Source organism: Filicampus tigris, chromosome 20 (assembly GCF_054856515.1).
Source record: "Filicampus tigris isolate MCC_2025a chromosome 20, RoL_Ftig_1.0, whole genome shotgun sequence".
Classification (NCBI taxonomy): domain Eukaryota; kingdom Metazoa; phylum Chordata; class Actinopteri; order Syngnathiformes; family Syngnathidae; genus Filicampus; species Filicampus tigris.
Window position 1 is genome coordinate 10,628,158 of NC_141236.1, and position 21,563 is coordinate 10,649,720.

General features: G+C 43.5%; 3 protein-coding genes across 3 annotated transcripts; all 3 read left to right on the plus strand.

The window, feature by feature from the left end:
• Positions 1-725: 725 nt before the first annotated feature.
• Positions 726-9,566, plus strand: LOC147128283 (protein sel-1 homolog 1-like). The gene is made up of 21 exons (XM_086019585.1): positions 726-1,281; positions 1,440-1,477; positions 1,785-1,980; positions 2,484-2,651; positions 2,886-2,991; positions 3,096-3,258; positions 3,465-3,518; positions 3,945-4,004; positions 4,101-4,182; positions 4,260-4,414; positions 4,535-4,591; positions 4,676-4,744; positions 4,854-4,931; positions 5,709-5,771; positions 5,844-5,931; positions 6,022-6,170; positions 6,759-6,924; positions 7,111-7,185; positions 7,254-7,426; positions 7,499-7,627; positions 8,675-9,566. Exons 1-21 carry the CDS (start codon positions 1,218-1,220, stop codon positions 8,945-8,947), a joined length of 2,406 nt encoding a protein of 801 aa, XP_085875711.1. The 5' UTR covers positions 726-1,217; the 3' UTR covers positions 8,948-9,566.
• Positions 9,567-9,782: 216 nt separating this feature from the next.
• On the plus strand, positions 9,783-17,239 carry LOC147128284 (phospholipase B1, membrane-associated). Its single transcript, XM_086019476.1, has 17 exons — positions 9,783-9,998; positions 10,097-10,161; positions 11,043-11,133; positions 11,204-11,262; positions 11,368-11,435; positions 11,557-11,600; positions 11,685-11,805; positions 11,895-11,946; positions 12,394-12,474; positions 12,648-12,713; positions 12,854-12,945; positions 13,161-13,242; positions 13,647-13,748; positions 13,826-13,921; positions 14,037-14,108; positions 14,399-14,570; positions 16,604-17,239. Exons 1-16 carry the CDS (start codon positions 9,941-9,943, stop codon positions 14,531-14,533), a joined length of 1,284 nt encoding a protein of 427 aa, XP_085875602.1. The 5' UTR covers positions 9,783-9,940; the 3' UTR covers positions 14,534-14,570; positions 16,604-17,239.
• Positions 17,240-17,443: 204 nt separating this feature from the next.
• On the plus strand, positions 17,444-21,526 carry LOC147128285 (uncharacterized). The gene is made up of 8 exons (XM_086019480.1): positions 17,444-17,700; positions 17,799-17,848; positions 18,229-18,322; positions 19,181-19,249; positions 19,420-19,512; positions 19,815-19,973; positions 20,106-20,404; positions 21,036-21,526. Exons 1-8 carry the CDS (start codon positions 17,661-17,663, stop codon positions 21,117-21,119), a joined length of 888 nt encoding a protein of 295 aa, XP_085875606.1. The 5' UTR covers positions 17,444-17,660; the 3' UTR covers positions 21,120-21,526.
• Positions 21,527-21,563: the final 37 nt, after the last annotated feature.

A 21,563-nucleotide genomic window follows, 5' to 3' on the forward strand; every position in this document is an offset into this window, starting at 1 on the left:
TTGCGTACTCGACTCAAATTATTTGCCGTAATTCACGGCACTTTTTTTGTCCTTAAAAGGATTTTTTTAAACTGACTGCACATGTAATTGTTCGTGAAAGTATTTTGAACTGTATTAAGCGATGACATCACACCGTCATAGCCACTTCCTGTTTCGGCCAACACAATTTTGACGTTTTGTTGCCATCTGCTGGGCACTTGACAATCTACGTGTACGTGATAAAATGCTAAAGAGCAGACGTGTCACTTTAGCAGCGCATGAAGTAAGGTGATTACTAATGCATTGCAAGTATGTACCGAAACTGATTATTGGAAGTAAATGATTAATCTTGATACACCTTTAGCTGTTCGTGTTCACTGCACATTGCACGAAAACATTAGAGGACCTTGACAAAAAAAAATACTAATATTATAAAGTTAATACATTGATTCATCCCTACTTTTGGCCCATCAGTATATGTAAACATTTACAAGTTACAGCTTGAGAATGTATTTTATATTTAATTGAATTTCTCAACCATTGTTTCATTGATTTCAAAGGAAAATGGATTGTAACTACGATTAATTATCAACATTATTTCATCAGCGTGTTTTTGTACGGCGGACCGTCCCACCTGCTAACTATAACTGTGTATCTACACGATTGGTTTATCACTCAATGCCCCCCGCTGATTGGCCTCTATCCCACAAAGTGCAGTGATTGGCCAAAATTGTGACAACAGGAAAAGTCGGGCGTGCGATGATTGGTCGAATTGTGAGAACCGGAAAAGCCAAGCACTAGTGAGACCGTAGTAGCCACTAGCCAGCTTCACTCGAACGTTTAGTGATGGCTCTTTGCCTAGTCGTTATTAAACGTGCACGTTTGGAATGATGACGACGTAGGTAGTAAACTATTGTTCCGACTGAGCCGTGTCGCATGTTGCCGCTTTGCTACGATTTTATTTGACTCACTCAACGCCACCTAGTTAGCCGGACGTCATTTCAGCCACAGTGAAGCCCTCCGCTTAGCATCGTTAGCATCTTTGACAGCTACGGTTGGCCGACATTGACAGCAACACTTGTCATTCATTACGACTAGAACCCGAGTGCCGGTGGCTCGGCAAAAGGCGCGTGGTTTGGTTTGTTTCAATAGCGTCACCTGTCTTAGAGTGACGCAATTGTTGCTGAATGTGCGGGGACAGAAGAGACTGCGATAGCAGCTCCAGCTAGCGGCTAGCCATGGGGAAAGCCGTGTTGATTTGCACCTTTCTCCTCGTCGTCTTCGCCTGTGGAACCACAGCTGGTAAGTATGCAAAAACTTCTCGGTTGGTTGGTTTTGACTCGCTGCTATGCTTGCACGGGACGCTGCTATTGCTCAAGCTAACCGTTGTTTTGGGGATGTAGCTGCACTGTGGACTACCTTTAAACCGACATTTAAGTTAACTTGTTGCTGTTTTCCAGACGATGAGCCACACGGGAATGACAGACCAGAGCTGAAGGTGCGTCGAAACGGGCTACACGCTTTACAATTTTCAACATTTGAACAATTGTTTTAAGTCCGTATAAAGTGATATGTCTTATATACACTGTATGATACTCCACAGAGAAGACTATTGTAAACAACAATGCCAAATTTGAATGGTTAAAAAAAGAAATCTGAATGAGCCTTCAATACTGTGACACAACCCCCCCCCCCCTCCACCTTCCCTCCATGTGTGTGCACTCAACAACAAGGCACTCTAAAGCAGCCACGCCTGGGCTAGTTCAGCTGTTACCATCAACCATGTATGTCCTTGCTGTCTGCAGCCCTACCACGATCCCGAATCAGAAGAGGACGATGTCCGTTTAAACTCCAAGATTGCAGCGGCCGTTTCTACAGCCACCGCCCCCGATGCTCGTAATGGGCCAGAAGAAGTGACGCATCCAGGGGATGTTCTGCCGGGAGAAGAGAAGGAGGACCTGCCAGAACGACGTGTTGTACAAGTGGAGAAACCGAAAGAAGGCAAGGGCTGGAAATCCACCGTCTGCACTTGAGTGAATAACACTTACGGTTACGTATCACCTTGGTGGCGGTAACAAAGATTGCTACTAGCTGCTTGTAACTCTTTAGTCGCATGCAAGAATAAGCACGGTCTACTTTGCTGACTGTTGACAAGAGCAGCTGTTTGAGCAACCTTGACACTCCCTTGAGAAATGACAAGCGCTGCGCACCTGTGCCACATAACTTATTACCTCACCAAGCAAGATGTTTTGCTTACTTGCATTCCACTTGCACTTTTCGACATATCAGCTGTCAGAATCATTGTTTTAACAAAGGATGTCACCATTACATTCTTGCCACAACCACAAAAAGCTGGAACTGCAAGTACGGAGCGCTTTAGGTGGAAATGTGCCACATTTCCCTTGTCAGTTTTCATCCAAATTCTGTGTGAATTACTGAATTGGTGCGATAGGAAGTGTGTGCTATTTCACTCGATGTGATCTGATTTGCCTCCCACCCCTCAGTTCCCGTGGTGAACGGCGGCACAGCCGATGGAGAGCCCTGCGTCTTCCCCTTCGTCTTCCAAGGCAACGAGTACTCGGACTGCACGGCCAATGGCCGAGGGGATGGCCGACTGTGGTGCGCCACCACCTACAACTATGACCGCGACAAGAAGTGGGGCTTCTGTGAGAGTACGTCGCGACACGCACGCGGTGCCAATACACCTGTGTTGGAGTGTGTGTGCTCATTTTTTTTCTGTGTGTAGTGCAGGTGGTCATATTTTTGTGTGTGTGAAGGCGGGCACACGTGGATTTTTTTTTTTTTTTTTTTTTTTTTTTAAATTATTATTTTTTTTTGTGCGAGCCTGTGTTTTTGTGCATGTTTTTATTTCAAATTTTTAATGATAGCGCTGTCATGCCCTATAGCCGAGCAGCAGGCGCAGCTGAGACTGCAGGCGGAGGAGGCGGAGGACGAGTACCAGACCTTCCTGCACATGCTCAACGGCACCACCAGGAAGAGCCAAAGGAAAGCGTGAGTGCCTCCGCGGTGTGCTCGGCTTGCGGCCGTTCGTCCACTGCCACCTATGGCGTGTCTTCTCGTTCCGATTTGATTTTGTCTCCCTTGCGCCTCTCCAGGCTGTACGAGAAGCTGCTGAAGGTGGCGGAGGGAGGCCACCAGCGGGCCATGGAGAAGGTGGCGTACGCCATGTTGTTCGGGGACTACATGGGTCAGAACGTCAGCCGGGCCAGGGACATGTTTGAGAAGCTGGCCGCCGAGGGTTCGCCCAAAGCGCAGACGGTACGTCGTCACACTTTTGGCTCAGCTGCGTTGACACGATGGAAGTGCAGCAATGTACAGAGCAGATGTTTTCAAATAAAAGAATCGGAGCAGATGAACAGCATTTGCTTTTGATGTCAATGGAGATGAGTTGAGCTGATGAAACAAATTCAACTTGTAGTCAAAGCACCATTGTTGATGTTGTTCTGCCTTTCGTTTTTCCTCAGGCTCTTGGATTTCTGTACGCTGCTGGACTTGAGGTCAACTCCAGTCAAGCGAAGGTTTGTAGTGCGTGTGTGTATTTTTAAATATTGCTTTTTTTTTAGAAATGGCTATTTTTGTAGTTTTTTTCTAAACTACCGGTATTTTGTTTTTTATTTGGTGCAATAGTCGTATCTTTTTGACAATTTTATTTTTGTTAATTTTTTTTTTGGGGGGGGGGGTCATTTATGGGTATTTTTAATTACATATCATGAAAGTTGTGTTTTTCTTATAAAAGTATCCCATATTTATTGGTGCAAAATTATTTTGACAGTTTTATGTAGTTTTTGAGTTTCTAATCTAAATTTGTGTGCATTTTGTTGCACGTTGAAATTTTAGCAGCTCAACTAAAATGTTGTTTTCCTCTTTAGTGCCTTAATTTTCTTTAAGTGTATTTATTCTTTATTGTTATTACTACAATGCACATATAGCTCTCTTTGTTGCAGGCGTTGGTGTACTACACCTTCGGCGCCCTAGGAGGAAACTTGATCGCGCATATGATTCTGGTGCGTTTTCCAAACAGTGACCGAAGCAATAGTTGCAGTCAAATATTTTTATTTATTTTTTTTCTAAATGACGTTTCCGTTGATGCATTTGATCAGGGCTACAGATACTGGGGCGGTGTGGGCGTTCCCCAAAGCTGCGAGTCTGCGCTGACGCACTACAAGCTGGTGGCCAATCAGGGTGAGAACGCGCCGCCGTCGCCCGCTCGGCCGTCGCCTTGAAGCGGACGCTGACGGCTTTCTCTATCGGCGGCCCAGTGGCCAGTGACGTGTCGCTGACGGGGGGCACGGCCGTGCAGAAGATCCGGCTGCTGGACGAGCTGGAGAACCCGGGCTCCACCAGCGGCATGCTGGAGGAGGACCTCATCCAGTACTACCAATTCCTTGCCGAAAAAGGGGACGTGCAAGCGCAGGTAAAAAAAAACAAAAAAACCCCCAACAAATCCTGGTTTGAAATCCTGACTCATTTTTTTTTTTTTCTAAAACTGTTAAACCTTAATTTTTGAGAGCCTCACCCTTGTTGTCTTGTTCAGGTGGGACTGGGTCAGCTTCACCTGCACGGAGGGCGTGGCGTGGAACAGAATCATCAGGTATCACGTCCCGTCCCTAATAGATGGTCCTTTTCAAATCCTTCCAAATCTCCTTTGAATGATCTGACGCTTCCTGTCCAACAGAGGGCGTATGACTACTTCAACCAGGCCGCAAATGCAGGAAATACACACGCCATGGCTTTTCTGGGCAAGGTGAGTGCTACGCTGCCTCCCACTGGACTGGCATGGAACTACTCCAGTCGTTTGACCGCGTTTGGAGTAACTTGACAGCTTTTTCCCTCTTCTGGTTTTTGTCCCTCAGATGTACAGCGAAGGCAGCGACTTTCTGCCTCAGAACAACGAGACGGCCCTGCAGTACTTTAAGAAGGCTTCAGACCTGGTCAGACATACTTTGAAACCCGTAATCCTGGTTTGGAATCCATATTTCAAACACTAATCCTGCCTTGAAATTCATTTTTGAAACCCTAATTTAACACCCTCTCTCTGGTTTGGAAATTGAACCCTTGTTGTGGTTTGAAATTCTTACTTCCCCCAACTCTGACTTGAAACTAAATTTAGAAAATCCATCCCAGGTTGAAAGCACGATTTCAAACACAAATCCTGGTTTGAAGTTCTAATTTGAGGTCCGCTGATAGTGTAGTGGTACACACGCCTGAGTTGTGTGCGGGCAGCGTGGGATCGATTCCCGCTCAGTGACAGTGTCTATGTGTGCCCTGCGACTGGCTGGCGACCAGTTCGGGGTGGGGTCTGCCTTCGCCCATTGACAGCTGGGATAGGCTCCAGCAACTCCCCGCGACCCTATATAGGATAAGCGGTTTGGAAGATGACATGACAAGTTCTAATTTGAAACCCTAACTCAGGCTTGAAACCTTAAACCTTAATCCTCATGCGAAACCCTAATCCCGCTTTGAACTTCAAATTTAAAACCCAAACTCATGTGGAGGTGAGGTGAGGAGTGTCTTGGGGAACATGAGTCACAGACGTAGTGGGCAGCCGAGCTCGTCGAGCCGCCTTTGGCCAGTGACTCGAGGGGGCGAATTGAGGAATGAAGTGAGGCTTGATTCAAACCTTGCTCGCAGTTAGAAAATAATCTTTATGCCAATACTCGATGGCATCATCACAGTACTCGCTTTCAAATATTATGATTCCCTCACAGGGAAACCCGGTGGGTCAGAGTGGCCTGGGCATGGCGTACCTGTATGGAAAAGGCGTCTCTGTGGTAAATGACATTTCATGATCGATATTGCGCAATCCACCAAGATTCCATAAACGAGCTTTACGTCCTTTTCAGAACTATGAGCTGGCGCTGAAATACTTCCAGAAGGCTGCCGAACAGGGCTGGGTGGATGGCCAGCTGCAGCTGGGCACCATGTACTACAGTGAGTCACTTGAATTTTGGATCGATTCATTTTTTGGGGGGTCTAGAAGAGCTACTGTGTCTTGAGTGCTTGCGTGTTTGTGCGCTGCAGATGGCATGGGCGTGAAGCGCGACTACAAGCAGGCGCTCAAGTTTTTCAACCTGGCCTCGCAGGCTGGCCACATCCTGGCCTTCTACAACCTGGCGCAGATGCACGCTACCGGCACCGGCGTCATGCGCTCCTGTCACACGGCCGTGGAGGTCAGACGCAGACGCGCACGCACTATCGACGCGTTTGCTTCCGTCATTAGAAAACTCGCTTTCCTGCTACGTTTTAATACCATTCAAAGATAGAATAGAGCTAAATGTTCCAACAATACAAGGCTTAGTGATTGATTACCTTCATTTGTCCAATTTAATCAAAATTCATGCATTATTCACCGAGAGGTTCTGAAGGATAAATACCTTTTTTATATGATCAAATGTATTTTTATGTGAATTTTATTGAATTTATAACCCCTGACAGGGAAAAGACTAAACTTAGTTCCACTCTTCCTCTACTTCAATTGGAATATCATATCCTTTAATGTGATTTAATGGTCTGTCATTTTTAGTGACATGGTGGCTGAGATCTTAACACTTTTGCCCTTGAATCCTGAGTTTTAATTTGATTAAAAAAAAAAATGCTTGAATTGTAATTGTAATTCATCCCACTTAAATTGAGTTTGGGGACAAAAATCCTGGATATGCACATTTATCCAGATTCTCCCCATAAAATTGAAGGTTTCCAAGTCAGGTTAATTCAAGTTTTCTCCTAAAACTCTACAATACGTCTTTACGTGTTTGCAGCTGTTCAAGAACATGTGCGAGCGCGGCCGCTGGTCCGAGCGTCTGCTGTCGGCGTACGGCAGCTTCAAAGAGGGCGACAGCGACGCGGCGCTGGTGCAGTACCTGCTGCTGTCCGAGCAGGGCTACGAGGTGGCCCAGAGCAACGTGGCCTTCATTCTGGACCAGAGTAAGCATGGCACTTTCAAAAATGGCAACTGAAAACCCCCCAAAAAGGATAAAGTTACTCTTGCCCACGCGGGTGTAAATGAGGTGTGATTTTCAAATCCCAATTGGAGATGGAAATGGGACGATGAACCGATGACATTCTGCTGTTGTTGCGGCACGGTTGAGACTTGCTCCCCCTCCCCACCAGAGGGCGCCAAGATCTTCAGCCAGAACGAGACGTATCCTCGGGCTTTGCTTCACTGGACCAGAGCCGCCGCTCAAGGTGTGCTCACACATCCCGTCCCGCATGCCCCATCCGGCATTGTCGTCACACCGGAGCTCTCCCGGCAGGTTACACGGTGGCCCGCATCAAGCTGGGCGACTACCACTTCTACGGCTTCGGCACCGACGTGGACTACGAGACGGCCATCATCCACTACAGGCTGGCTTCGGAGCAGCAGAACAGCGCTCAGGCCATGTTCAACCTGGGTTACATGCACGAGAAGGGACTGGGGATCAAACAGGTACGGGCGCCGCAATGCCGACACTGGCAACAAAACGCGCTGCGCCGGGTGACATGGCTGACCCTTGCGCAGGACATCCACTTGGCCAAGCGCTTCTACGACATGGCGGCGGAAGCCAGTCCCGATGCCCAGGTGCCCGTCTTCCTGGCTCTGTGCAAGCTCGGCCTGGTCTACACCCTGCAGTACATGCAGGACCTCAATGTGAGTAGTCGCCGCTTGGTCTTTTACGCAGCGTATGGGCCAACACACGACTCATTTGAGCTTGTCCCATAAGCGCAAGAGTTGGGTGGACAACTACATGGGGTCGTTGGTTCTGTATGAGGTTTTGAGAGAGCAAATGGTGCGCAATCAATGTGTGCAGCAGAATAAAAAATAAAAAAAATTAGACAAAAAATAAAAATGACATTTTGAAAATACCAAAATGCTGAAAAGTCCACAGTTATTAGGAAAATAAATCCTGAAGTATTAATCCAAAATCCAAAATCCAAAAATATTATGAGAAAAAAAATTATTTAGCAGTAGTCACAAGAAAAATAAAATGTAGAAAAAAATTATTTAAATAGAAAATATGAACTGAGAAATTGTCAAATATTAAAAGGGAGAAAAGAAAATACTAATAGAAAAATATTAAGGAAAAAGTACAAAAATACTATGGATAAAAATTCAAATGACGTGGCTCTATGACAGTAGCCGTGGGGGGGAAAAATAAATTTGTATGAAAAATAAAAATATTTAAAACAGAATATTAAAATTATGCAGAGAGGGTTTTTTTAAGTTCTAGGGAAAAATATTGAAAAGTATTAGGGTGAAAACACCATGGTTTAAAATACTAATTACAGGGCCTAATAGGAGCCACAGGAAAAAAATAGATGAAAAATAAAAACTATTAACTTGGAAAAAAAATGTAGTTCTTAAAATCAAAAATAGACAAATATTAAGGAAAAAATGGCTAATACAGCATTGGAAGATAGCCGCAAGAAAAAGAAAAAAAACATTTTGATAAAAAATGAAGAAAAGTATGTAGCAAATATTAGTAAAAATAAAGAAGCACTAAAAATATCATATTAGGGAGAAAACCCCACGTGACACCCCACGTCACTCACCAGGCCTGTCAAAGCCAAACACACTCAAAGTCACAAAATGTGAGAATGGCGACACTTACGTGGACACAAATAACACCTGCGCGATATTGTGTTCACAACGCAGCATCAGTTTTGATCCGATGACTCTTCTTGCCTTTGTCGTCAGCTGAGGGAGCTCCTCTCTCAGGTGGACCTGGACCAGATCCTGGGCCCCGAGTGGGACCTCTACCTCATGACGCTCATCGCCCTGCTGCTCGGCACCGTCATCGCCTATCGCCAGCGCCAGCGCCAGCACCAGATCATGATGCCCCCCCGGCCCCCCGCGCCGCCGCCCCCGCCCCCTCCCACTCCCCCGCCGCCGCCGCCCCCGCCCTCCACCGACGGCGAAACCCCGCAGGAGCAAGCGCGAGCCCAAGGCGAGGAGGAGGAGCTGCAATGAGAAGGGCGGGAAACAGACGAACACTCTGCGGAGTAGCTCGCGCTTGCCAGCTCGACGCGCCCGCACTCGGGCTCGCTCCCAAAGACTCAAAATGGCCGCCAGTGTGTGCAGGTTCTTCATTGGAAGACACAGATGTGGCACTCCCGTGACTCGGGACTGAAAGACACGCTGAACTCCAAACGATCAAAGAAATATCACTCATCTATTTTCAAAGTCATCTGCAAGAGAGGTTTTTTGCATGTTTCATTTGATTTCAAACTTTTTTTTTTTTTTTTTTCAATAGACATTAGTTCCAGTCCAGAAAGAGTGTAGTACTAAACAAACCTTAATTTATGCAACAGCTGGATTGAGATTTTCAGACTTTTTTTTTTTTTCCCCCCTCCCTCATTATTTAATTTTAATCCTCCTCATTGTTTTTCTTTCTTAAGAATCACCTTCACTATGACTACAGCCGCAAGAAAACTTTTAGTATTCAACCAAAACTGCGACCGTGATTTTTATTTTTTTTCTTTCCCACATGCATGACACATTAAAAAAAAATCAAATGAAACACTGGTCATTTTTAACCATCTTTATGAAGTTTATAAATAAATTAATAAAACAGGTGAATATGAAAGAATGATGGTCGACGGATTATTTTTAGTCTCTTGTTTGAAAATGTTGAAATCATTCTTTACGAAGACGAGAAAATGAAATGTGTATATTTTCAGGTGCATCTCACCTAATTTATTTTTAGTAAATGTGAACCGAATTTGATCAATTTAGGACAGGGTACATTTTTAAAATTGTATTTCTTTTTTTCAATTTTAAGAGTTATGATTATAGCTTCCAGCTAACAACTTAATACACAATTGGGGGTGGGCGGCGCTCTCTATTGGTCCAGACCAGCTGTCAGTCATCCCTCGTGGGCGGGGCCCCCGCCACCAAAGTGCTGAAAGTGCTAAAGTGACTCGCCGCAGGGGTGCCCCACTGACTGACACCACCACTACTACTATGGGGTGGCTTTGCGTCGCCGTGGCAACGTGTGTGCTGGTGTCGCGCTGTGTCAAAGGTAAAGTGCTGGAAACCCCGTGTGATGTTGTTGTTGTTTGTGGTTTTACTCGGCACGCAGCGTTTTATTTTTCACTTAGCAAATCTTTTATTTCTCAGGCGACAACTGGTGGTGGAAGTATGAAGAGGGAATCCGGCACTACAGCAAGGAGGCGCTCGATAAGGTACTGTTTACTTTGTTCAAAGATGTATTTCCGTGGCGAAATGGCTTTGTTTGCCGCAACTAAATTGACTTTTGATGCGAGCTTTTAAACTTCTGTTCTCAGTTTTCCTGATGAATCTGTTTCAGAATGTTTAGCTAGAACCGAGTCCCACGAAAGCCAAAGCAATGTTTCCCATAGGCACGAATGTAGATCCAATTATTTCGTTCCAGACAGCCCAAAATATTTACAAAAATGAATTTCATAGAGAATAACTAGATTTACAAAAAATGACTTTCTTGGAGACTTGATGGCATATGCGGCGAAGGGGCGAGCCGTTTTCTCGAGAGTTCTTTCTTGAATTTCGTCATGTTCCTAGCCTTCTTTATCAAAAATCGAACTCTCTGAACGTGGCATATTGTGTCGAAATGGCTCAAGACAACATCTGCGTAACATGCAGTCAAACGTCAGGCCTTCAAAATAAAAGCATGACAGTATGATAACACTTTCTTGGCTCTTTTAGCGGTCTCTTTGTTTGAAACCAAGAAAGTTTGGTGAAACTGTGTTACAAATTTTATTCTGGAGGTCTGACTTTCGACAGGATGTGGTACTATCAATTTTGTGAGTGTTTGCTGAGTTTCTTGGAGGGAGGTTGCAATGGATTCATGTCATGATTTTAATGGGGAAAGATGGTCGCGATGCAAATCGATTTTAGCCATTTTAGCTCCAAATTTGGCCGACGTGACCAACTTTGGCCTTTGGGGGGCGCTAGCAACCAGATGTCCGAATGCAACGCACCACATGGAGTCGTATTAAAGGCCTGCATGAGAGCTTGAAGGGTCTTGACTTGTTATTGTTGCTCTGTCGCGCATGATTACCTCATAGCAACAGCCGTGTCTCTTCAGGAATTTCCGGAGAAATCTCGTCCAGTCGGCTTCAAGCATCCGGCCTTCCAGTGTCCTGACATGAGCCCCTCATCTTCAGCCCCTTCCTCAGGTGGCTCACTGACTGTCATGCACACACACACGCACCGCATGATCTTCCTCATATTCTTCTTTCCTGCTAGTGGAGTTGGTGAAGGCAGGCGATATCAAAGTGGTCGCCGCCCTGGGGGATTCTCTCACAGTAGGTGCTGCTTTTCACCACTTCGGGTTTTTGTTGTGTATGCTTCCTGGACGTTTCATTAGGTACGCCTGCCTGTTTTGTGTGTGTGTGTCCTTTTCGGTGCAGACAGCCATCGGCGCCAACGCCACCACCGTCCTGGGCATTCCCATCGAGTTCCGGCACGTTTCCTGGAGGTGAGGAATGAATCCAGTGGACACCTGCATTGCATTGAGAAGGGGAGTGTAAATAAAAAAAAAATAGACTTAAAATGAATACAGCAACCTAAAATATTTGAAGTGTCGTGTTGTTTTCTAGCATCGGAGGTTACGGCTCGTATGAGGACGTCATTACTTTGCCCAGTAAGTTTTTTTTTTTTTTAATTGCCGCACACGTCTTTCATCTTCTTCCAACGCTGACTTCCTGTAATCGTGTGCGTGTGTCAGACATCATCAAACTTTTCAATCCCAACGTGCTGGGCGCCGCCCAAGGGAAGACGCTTCACGGCACGGAGGCCCACCTGGGCCAAACGGGCCTCAACCTGGCCGTGACGGGACACAACACCTTGTATGGAATGTCCCTTCCCTTGCATTAACGCCATTTGGCAACTCACTTCTGCATTTAGGGCAAACTTTTTGTCCCCCTTGTCTTGCCAGCAATCTTCCCGGCCAGACGAGACATTTGATTGACACCCTCAGAGGTTTTGAGGTAAGAAATAGGGTCCGACCGATTTTAGCTCTTTTAAAACCAGCCGATTAATTCAATAAATAAAAAAATTAACACATAACAGTATAAGAAATTCTACCCCCCCCGAAATAAATCGACCAATTTTTCTCTGTGTTGTCAAGGTAAACAAATACTCAAGGCCAAATGTTCAGCTTTTGATTCATGTCTTTATTGCTGCAAGCATTACATGACCAAAAAATAACATTGTATATTTTTTGGATTAATCAGCCCATTTTATTCTGCCAAATATCAGATTCGAAGGCGGCCTCAAAAAATCTGTCGGGCCTTTGTTTGGAACAATTTAGAGTCAAAGTCTTGGATACGGCGGTCAAAAGTATTTGAACAACCCGAAACTACTGAAGGACACAAAAGTGCGGAGGCAACGCTGACGTGTTTCTATTGAGTGCCGTGCTTGTCGCCTTCCTGCAGGGTTTGAATTTTGAGAAGGACTGGAAGCTTCTGACCATTCTCATGGGGATGAACGACATCTGCGACTACTGCAAAGACAAGGTGCCTCTTTCTTCTTTTTCCTGTTATCCGTGATCACGAGTGAATGTCTCCAGTTGCGAATTCCCTTCCTCATCTGTCTGATTGGATTCGTCTGTAATCTGACGAAACCTCTCAAATGATTCCTTCCGTGATTCTTTCATGTATCTGGACTGAGTTTTTGCTTTTCCTTCCAGGCGCTCTTCTCTGCCGAGAACTTTGTTCACTACATGACCGTCTCCTTGGAAATGCTCATGAATGAGGTCAGTGGAAGATGAAGGGGGCTGATTTTTACATTTCTTCTTCATGTCGAGAAGCAGAAGCATTAAAAAATACATCTTAAACTAAAATTACAGAGCAGCCACGAACTATCCGAAAGTTTCGTCGCTGTTTCCCCCTTCAGGTTCCTCGCATGATCGTCAACGTGGTGCAGATCCTCCCCATGCAGACCCTGAGGGAGGTGCACAAGCCCACGCCGGGCTGCCTTCTCCAGCGGTGAGTGGCTGGCGCCACACCACCGAACGTCCTCGTGAAAGCCCCTTTGAGATTTCTCAGTTTGCAGTTACACATCCGTCACGCTTTGACCCAGCAAGATTGTTCAACTCGACGTTTGACGTGCTTATTAACCCAAGTCGTGACGACTTGCTTGAAACTTGAAGCTCAAGGCTTCCTTCCGATTTAGAGTCTAATATGAATTGAATCTACTTCAGCTCCTTCTGCTCGTGTCTGATTGAACCGGGGGGCCGTTCGCCTGAGCTACGTGAGCTGGTGGAAATCAATCTGGAGTTTCAGGTACAACCACCACATCCGTTTACTTTTGCACGCTATGAAGTTAATTGTGCTAGTCTGTGACAAAACCGATTCCAACCAAAATGTCAGATTTTGACTTTTCTGGCATGACTTGTCGAGAATTTTTTTTTTTGTGGGTCTATCGTGATAGACACGTCGACCAAATTTCATGTCGCAAAGTAAAACAGACTTCAGGGGCTGAATTTTCCAAACAAAAAATGAAATGAAATATTTTCTGGCCAAAATGCCCCTAAAATGCCTACTTCACGCTAAAATGACTTGCTGTTCGTTGTCTGGCGTGGACTCTTGAGACTTTTTTTTTTTTTTTTTTTTTGCTGGTCTGGTAGTGATGGACATGCCTACCTAAATGTCGTGACAACAATTTCCGCCTTGACTTTGATCCACAGAGAAGATTGGAGGCGTTGCTGCTTGCCGATCGCTTTTTCAAGGACGACTTTGCGGTGGTCTTGCAGCCGTTTTTAAAACGAGCCGACCCCCCTCGCCTTCCCGTAATGCCCAACGGCCACGGCGTGACGTCGTCAAAGGTTTCTCCTTCTCTCACTGGCCGCGTGGTCTCTCCCGGCAGAGCGGCAAGATCGACATGAGCTTCTTCACCCACGACTGCTTCCACTTCACCATCAAAGGCCACGAGGAGCTGGCCAAGGGCCTGTGGAACAACATGGTCAACCACATGATCGCTATACGTTTCATTTACTCTTCCTATTTTATTATTTTCTTATTTTTTTATTTATTTTTTTTTTAAAAAAAAGCATCACTCCATGCTTGTGTGTGCACAGTTTCAGCCCGAAGGAGGCAAGACGGTGGTGAGCAGTTTTTCGGACCCCATCACGCTGGTCTGTCCACCCACGGTGAGGCTCATTCCATTTAAACCTGGAGCATCTTGTGTAATATTCTTCAACGGGCGAGATGGGAGGAGTATCGCGTGTCCACTATTTTTTCAAAATCTTCATAGCTTCTTACCGTGACATCAAGGTGAAACTGCTCCCCTTTCACGCGCACTCAAATCAATACAGAATGTGATTGTCCGGCATGGGGCGTTCATGCTAGCTCCGATACAACACTGCTTCGCCATTTAAATAATTTTTTATTTTATTTTTTAAAATTATTTAATTTTTGTTTTCTGTTTGTGGCGTCACAGGAGCATCCGTACATCTTCACCCGCCCGCCCTCGGCCAGGTCCGGTCAAAGTTCGGGACTCGCCGCGCCGCCGGCAAAGCTCGTCTACTCCCTGCTGTCTGTCGTCGTGGCGTTCAGGCGTCCTGGTTTTTTGTAGGACTCTTCCCGAGCAGGTGATGGCAGCTTCACGGAAAGTAAGTCTTTTCACTCAGTTACGGAAAGACAACAATCGGCCTCATTATATCATATTGAAGGACAAGGACCTTTTTCGAATTGCTGTTTTTTTTGGGTTTTTTTTCAGCGCTACCTTTTGATATGTTTTTAAATTGTTTGTGTCTTGTAAAAAGAGTCTTTGGAACCAAATATAATGTATTTATAAAGCGCTGTTATTGTCACTGATGTTTGTTTTGAATTAGCACATGTGTAGGAACAATACACCAAAAACACACACTCACAAACATGAATAATTATCATTATGAACACGGGTATTAGTTCTTATGTTATAAATATATATAGCGTACGTATATTATATGTACATATATGCATGTATATATAATATATATGTATGTATACTGTATCAAGGCACCACTGTATATTGGAATAATTGTATATAGAGTACAAAATGAGACAGCAGCCTGCCTTTGCCTTTCATCATTTCTTCCATTTATTCCCGTTTCTCATCCCGCCGTGCTACTTTTGTGTCATCTTTTTCTGCCAGTTGACGTGAAAGTGAATTATTGATGATCTCCGACTCGCCTTGAGCTCCCTTTGCTTTCTTTTGCACTTCCCGTGACACTCCCACCACAACGGAACGTAACCGCTTGTACCTTCACATCCCTCGAAATGGGATACGTTGGCCAAGTGCAACAGTCTGAATCCTGTTCAAAGTGTCTTATGTCTGATTTAGTTTTTTATTCTGACTCGCTGCTCCCCGCTTTCCATACCTGAGCGCCTCCTCCTGTCACGTTGCTGCTTTGGGGGGGGGGGAAATAAAAGCGTCTCAAGTTTGTGAGATTCCCACAAGCTTGTCACCGCATAGTGTGTGTGTGGGGGGGGGGGGGGTTGTTTGTTTGTGTGTGTGTTTGGTGATGTTCTCTGTGCCCGACCTGCTTTTTCAATGCGCTAAAAAAGAGACCCAGTAAAATGATTGCTTATTGCCACTTGATTAGATGCAAATGACATTAGGTAAATGAAAAAAAAAATCTAGTCCATTTGATTAAATATTCTATTCAATTAAATAAGATTCCCATTAAATAATATGAATTCATTAAGTACATTTTCAATAATCTATTAATTGATTAAAAACAACTCTATTTAATGAATATAAATGCTGGTCGAGTATAAAAAAAATGTAATGTAATATGCACATTGGTCCTGAAATAAATAATTATATTTGACAATTTAATTCAATTGAATGATGTACAAATTACATGATAAGGATTACACTGATTTAGTTTTGGCACATATTAGATGAAGTTAGCGGACTTTCTTAAGACAAACTTTGCGCAAAGTTTAGTTTTCTTTTATGGTTAAGTTTAAAGTAAACTTGTGGTCCCGTTGTAATTGGTCAGGATTGAATCAATGAATATTTCAATATAACTATTAAACGTGATTTCATATTTTAATTGTTATTCAATTGTCTTTTACTGTATATTTAATTTGGGTGCAAACGGCTTTCTGTAAAATAGCTTCTCCATACAGGTAGTTTGTTAAGCACTGTATATAGAAACCGTATGCAGTCTGTATTGTAAACTGTTTGCGGAGCAATAGATTTTTTAAATATTTTTTTTAAATGTGAGATTTATCATCACATGCATGCCTCTCGCTCTATACGTGGTGCACCTGCAGCCGTATTGTTGAGCTCTTTGTGCCGGGTGGCTTACATAAAGGTCTTATTATGAGCTTCAAAGAAAACATTATTCATGTTTATACAAAAGGGCCCGGTTACATCGCGCAGTTCAAACATTGACGAGGCCGCCTTTCATTGTCCGCCGGAAAGAAAAAAAGAAAATCCATCTTAACAAGTGACGCTCGGTTGACGTTTGAGGCAGAGCAAACAGCTCTCTTTTAATGTCGGTAAGCAATAAGGCCTGACGCTTACTGGACACTTGGAAGCAAAAATGGAGCCAAAATGGCCGCCGCATCAACAAATGTACATCCTGTGATTCATTTGTGCGTCTTCTGATTATTCATCACTTTAATTCTGCTTCTTGTCATTTTATTCAAGTCTTCCATCGCAGTGTGGACAGAAGGAGTCACGTTACATGGTAATCATCAGCATCATAATGAACAACTACAAAAATTGCAATGTTTTTCATTTAACTTTTTTTTCAATTTAGTGGGAAACAAAACCAAGTAATGTGAGTGTCTGGGCGTGAGTAGTGGCTTAAAGCATTTTTCTTTGCCATATACTTTTTCAATTGAAGGTGATTGAATTAATTTGTCTGTGAGTAATAAAATGTCAGCCCTGCACAGTTATACATTATGCAATGTCTAAATTGTATTATTGTACAGGGAATAATCTCTTCATTAATTATACTTCATGTAATCCCTCTTTTCTTTTTTTTTTTTAGAAAATATATTTTTTTTTCCACACTATAAATTGATGGGATTAAATATTGCTGTGGGTTTATGTTACCAAACATTCTTCCATGACAGGTAAAAAGGCTTACATTTTTAAAAGTACCACTATACATATATTTGATTTAATTGTATTTTATTTTATATTATTTATTTTATGCAACTGGTTGTTCTTTTATGTTGTTCTTTTACTTTCATTTTGTTTTTAAGTATTTTGTGTTTTTCCATTTATATCAAATTATTCTTAACATTTCTGCTTTTCTTTATCTGGTTGCTCAGGAGGAATTCTGACTGCAGACACTTTATAACTATGCTAGCATTATTATTTTTTATGTGGAAACATTTGATGATGATATGAATCCATATTTCAAGAATCTCCGTGCTCATTCCAAAGATTTACGATCGGTAGCGCCCCACGCCCTAACCAAGATGGTGGCACAAGCAGGTGCATCGCTACCGGCCTGACGTCATTTCCTGTCCAGTTGCTTCATAATAAAGGAAAGCCGTGAGTGACGTTTGTGGAGGTGTCGGCGGAGAGGCAAAGAACGAGGACGCCGGCTCCATCCTCGCTGAAGGACGTTCCGATATTAACAAAAACGTTGCCGGAATACGTCCGTAGTCCATCAAATATTATTCTTAGATCAAATTTGTAAAAATAAGCGTCTATTCCCTGGAGACATTTTGCTCTTTTTTTTTTTTCAAACATGATCGCGTTGCTGACTCTGACTCTCCTCGTCAAAAGCGGTGAGAGACGATGTTTTAATGTTTTTAATTACACATTATTATAATATTCAAACACGTCTGTTGCATCTTATTAATTTGAACCATTTTTTTGGTGACAGTTTTGTCATCGCCGGTGACTGAGAGTGTGCTGGAGCATGACGACGTCAAGGTAGAAAATGCAAAATTTCAATTACATTCACGTACGTGAAGTGCATTCTAGGTGGCCACCTCATTAAGTACATTTGTTCAAGTTCCTTGTATTGATTATTGAACAATGTTTGGTCATTGTTGTGGCTATACTGCATTTGGAAGGCGCGGGTGTACCTAATGTTTTGGCCTCCTCTGACGAGCACACGCACACGAACACGCGCACTCACACAAATACAACTTCCATTAAGTGAATTGTCCACTGGGGGGTGATCTCGGTTTATTTAAAGGGATAACAACTAATTAAGCAGATTGGACCTTGATGTTTCTCTCTCTCAGTCTCTGTCTCTCTCCCTCCTGTTCATTTTCATACAACAATTAAACCTTATTGTGGCGTCTTAGGTGATGAAGTGCGTGGTGGAGGCGCTGGCGGATGTGCTGTCCAGGCCACACCCACTTCCTGTCAGTCAGCAATGTCTGCACACACTAAGGACAGGTAATTTTTTGGAGGGGGGTGAATTTATTCATTCTGATTACCCTCTGTAAGATGTATTTTTTTTCTTTTTACTTTAACATGTTATTTGACTGGCGACTTGGTTGCCAGGCAGAGTCTGTAGGGTAACAAGATTTACAATAATACTAATTTATTTTAAAAATATGTGTTTTGATGTAACTGTTTGAATAATAATCTCAATGCTAAGGGGTAGAGTAATTTGCCTTTACTCCTCCAAAAGTTGACTTTTAACCAAACCAAATGCTGACAGTAACAGGCAGGAAGAGTTTAATTTTTCAAATGCAGTTATACGGAAACATATTTGAAATTAATAACAATGAATTCGGTTTTTTTTTCACAAATGCAGATAATACTCATAATGAACTATATTTAACACTTTGTAATATCCCAAAAGCAATTATTGTTATTAGTGGTTGAGTGGTAGTAATGTTACTTCATTAAAACCACATATGTGGGATATTACATAATGTATTTTTCCTTGAGAGAAAAGTGATGATTAATGCAGGGAGCAGCAGTCACGATTTGAGAAAATGCACACATTTCACTTTACTCTGTATGAAATATAAAATACATATGGGGGTACCTACTCAATGTGGTGGGGCACGTCTGTCCTCCCCCTTCCATGTGTTGCCACTATCGGTGTGGTTTGAGTACTAATTTCTGTGCAAGGACTGCTTGGCTTACTTCCATGCAGTTAATGGATTGGTTGGTGCAGGGCATGCTGGGAAAAAAAAAAAGAAGTCGCCAACAGGAAGGAAAGATGAAGTTACCTTGATGGTGTTCTTTTATTAGAGCATCTTGTGCATGTGTCTGTGTGGTGTGTGTGTGTGCAAATTCAAGACAACCGCCTCCTGACGCTCCTTCGCCACTACGATTTCCTGAAGGAGCTGCAGGACGTCGCCACCCAGGGTAGTGTACTTTTGTTTTTTGGAGGGGCGGGGGAGGAGGAGGATTACACATTGATCATGTACGTTTGGGGCCTCTTCATTAGGTACACCTGCCCATGAGATCCAACACAAGAGCTGTATGAAAAAGATGTCTGGTGTCCCTAATATTATGACCTTAAATGGACACCCTAGGTGGCGACGAGAGAACCCGGCCACCCGGAGGAGGCGCCATTACATCCCATCATGTGATGCCAGCTCCTGGAAATGCAGACGGCGGACTCCCCGGTGAGCTCCTGAAATTTAATGTAGGCATTTAGTTGCCTGTGCTTTTTTGCATTCTTTTTTTTTTTTTTTTATCTAACCTGAGCACAGGTCAGTTAGGTCGATATAAATTGTGATCCTTGACTAATACTAAAACATCCTAAGGAATAATACATGCAATGAATATAATGGCGAATGTAGCACGTAATAGAATTTCCCGTTGCTGTAACACACTTGGGGCCGTACGTCATCTGTGCCAAAGCACCTTCGCAGAGACGGCGTAACTGCAAAATCAATCTCTTACCGTCAATTGCATTTCCCTCAAGATGGATCCATGCTGAACGCGCTCGGAGGCCCCGGCGAGCGCTCCATCCTGTCCCAAGAAACGAGGAGGTCGGAGGAGGAGGAGGACGGCAACGGCGGAATTTGGACTTCAGGCGAGAAGAGGGAGGATGACCACGAGCGTGAGGAAGAGGACAATAAAGGTGCCGTTAGCATATTTACGTGCAAATGTCTGTACATTAAGATAAATAGCTGAAATGGTCAAAATCTTGCACGAGACTACCACAAGAGTAAACATATCAAAGGCTGTCATTTAAAGGCATGTTATTTTTCAGCATGGAGATCAGAAGAAAAGAGACGAAATGCATCCGAGGAGGAAGAGGAGGAGGAGGGTGAGGAGGGGATGAAGAGGAGCAAAGGGTTTCTGCTGCGGAAGAAATCCAAAAGTGCGGAGGGGGAGGGGCAGGAGGACGCCCCCCATCATTCCAAGGAAGACTCGGAGGAAGAGGAGGAGGAGGAGAAGAAGAAGAGGAGGAAGAAGAAGAGGAACCGCAGCCCGGAGGAGAAGGAGCTGCAGATGATCGCTGGGAGGACGCCGGAGGAGGAGGACGGCAGCGCCGGAAGGAAGTCGGAGGTAAGATGAAGACGCTGCTTCCACATTGGCCGATGCTCACGTCAAGTGGGAAAAAGTGGAAGACATTTGTGACAATGTCTTTCACAATGTTTTCGTGCAATAAATGGTGGCAATTTTGGGGTGGATTGAAATGAATAACAGCATTTCAATTCAATTTTCAATTATCGAGGTAAAAATTCACAAATAAAGATTGGAGAAAAAAAAAGGATAATTCCACTTTTGAAACGGCAGCAGAAATGTAGATTTCTGTTATGACAGACTAATTGCATTTTAGTCTCATTTTGTTTTTAGAAACATTTTGATTTTAAATGTATTCTTGAAATATGTTCTAACAACACTTATTTGAGTTCAGCATTTCTCATCATTTTAAACATTGCAGTTCTTGTGAACATGGTTGTTTTCATTATCATTGTCTATTTTTAAATTAAGATTTGTTTTGTGTATAGTTAAATATAAGATGTTGTTTTTGTTATTTTATCTGCAATTGTTCTAAATTTTGGACGATGGCGTAATGTTTTAAAAATTTGCATACATTTGATAATTAAAAAAAATATACAATTTGTAACATATTGGATTAAAGGTGACTGTAGTTCTGTATTGTAAATGTTGCGTGTGTGTGGGATGTCATCAGGACGCCGAGGTGGAAAACCTCGCTGCCATCGAGTCGGAGCTGGAGAACGTGTCCCAAAAACTGCACCAGCTGCGACGAGGCTGAGCCTGAAGTGCCGTCCTCCTTCCCCAAACGTCTCCCTCTTCTTCTTCCAAAAAAGAAAAACAGGAGCGAGCGAGTGCCCCTACGACCTTTCTTGTGACCCTCACACTGTTGACGTGTTAAGGAAAATTATCTTCTATTGTGTTTTGTTTTCTTTGTCACTCACCTTGATTCATTTATGCTAGTTTGTCAATGATTTGAATTCATATTATGAGTAGGTGAACGAGCTTGTGTGTCTACAACATACAGACTAAGGCAAAAAGTGGACATTTTCTACCCATTTTGAAGGCACTGAATTATAAAAGGAGACTCGTCAACTGTTTTTTTTTTTTTTTAATGATAATCATCTCAATTGCTGTGAAATCATAATTGCATAGAATGAATGATTGCAATAAAATCTAACATGATAACACTGTCTAGCAGATTTTTTTTTTGTGAAAAATATCA

Excerpts from the sequence above, each read along its gene's own strand:
- LOC147128285 (XM_086019480.1), top strand. The coding sequence starts at position 17,661 with ATGATCGCGTTGCTGACTCTGACTCTCCTCGTCAAAAGCG. Across the intron at positions 18,323-19,180 it reads TCTGCACACACTAAGGACAG|ACAACCGCCTCCTGACGCTC; the intron begins GTAATTTTTTGG and ends TGCAAATTCAAG. Across the intron at positions 19,250-19,419 it reads GCAGGACGTCGCCACCCAGG|GTGGCGACGAGAGAACCCGG; the intron begins GTAGTGTACTTT and ends TGGACACCCTAG.
- LOC147128284 (XM_086019476.1), top strand. The coding sequence starts at position 9,941 with ATGGGGTGGCTTTGCGTCGCCGTGGCAACGTGTGTGCTGGTGTCGCGC. Across the intron at positions 11,947-12,393 it reads ACACCCTCAGAGGTTTTGAG|GGTTTGAATTTTGAGAAGGA; the intron begins GTAAGAAATAGG and ends GCCTTCCTGCAG. Across the intron at positions 13,749-13,825 it reads CCGACCCCCCTCGCCTTCCC|AGCGGCAAGATCGACATGAG; the intron begins GTAATGCCCAAC and ends CTCTCCCGGCAG.
- LOC147128283 (XM_086019585.1), top strand. The coding sequence starts at position 1,218 with ATGGGGAAAGCCGTGTTGATTTGCACCTTTCTCCTCGTCGTCTTCGCC. Across the intron at positions 4,932-5,708 it reads TTAAGAAGGCTTCAGACCTG|GGAAACCCGGTGGGTCAGAG; the intron begins GTCAGACATACT and ends ATTCCCTCACAG. Across the intron at positions 7,628-8,674 it reads AGTACATGCAGGACCTCAAT|CTGAGGGAGCTCCTCTCTCA; the intron begins GTGAGTAGTCGC and ends CTTTGTCGTCAG.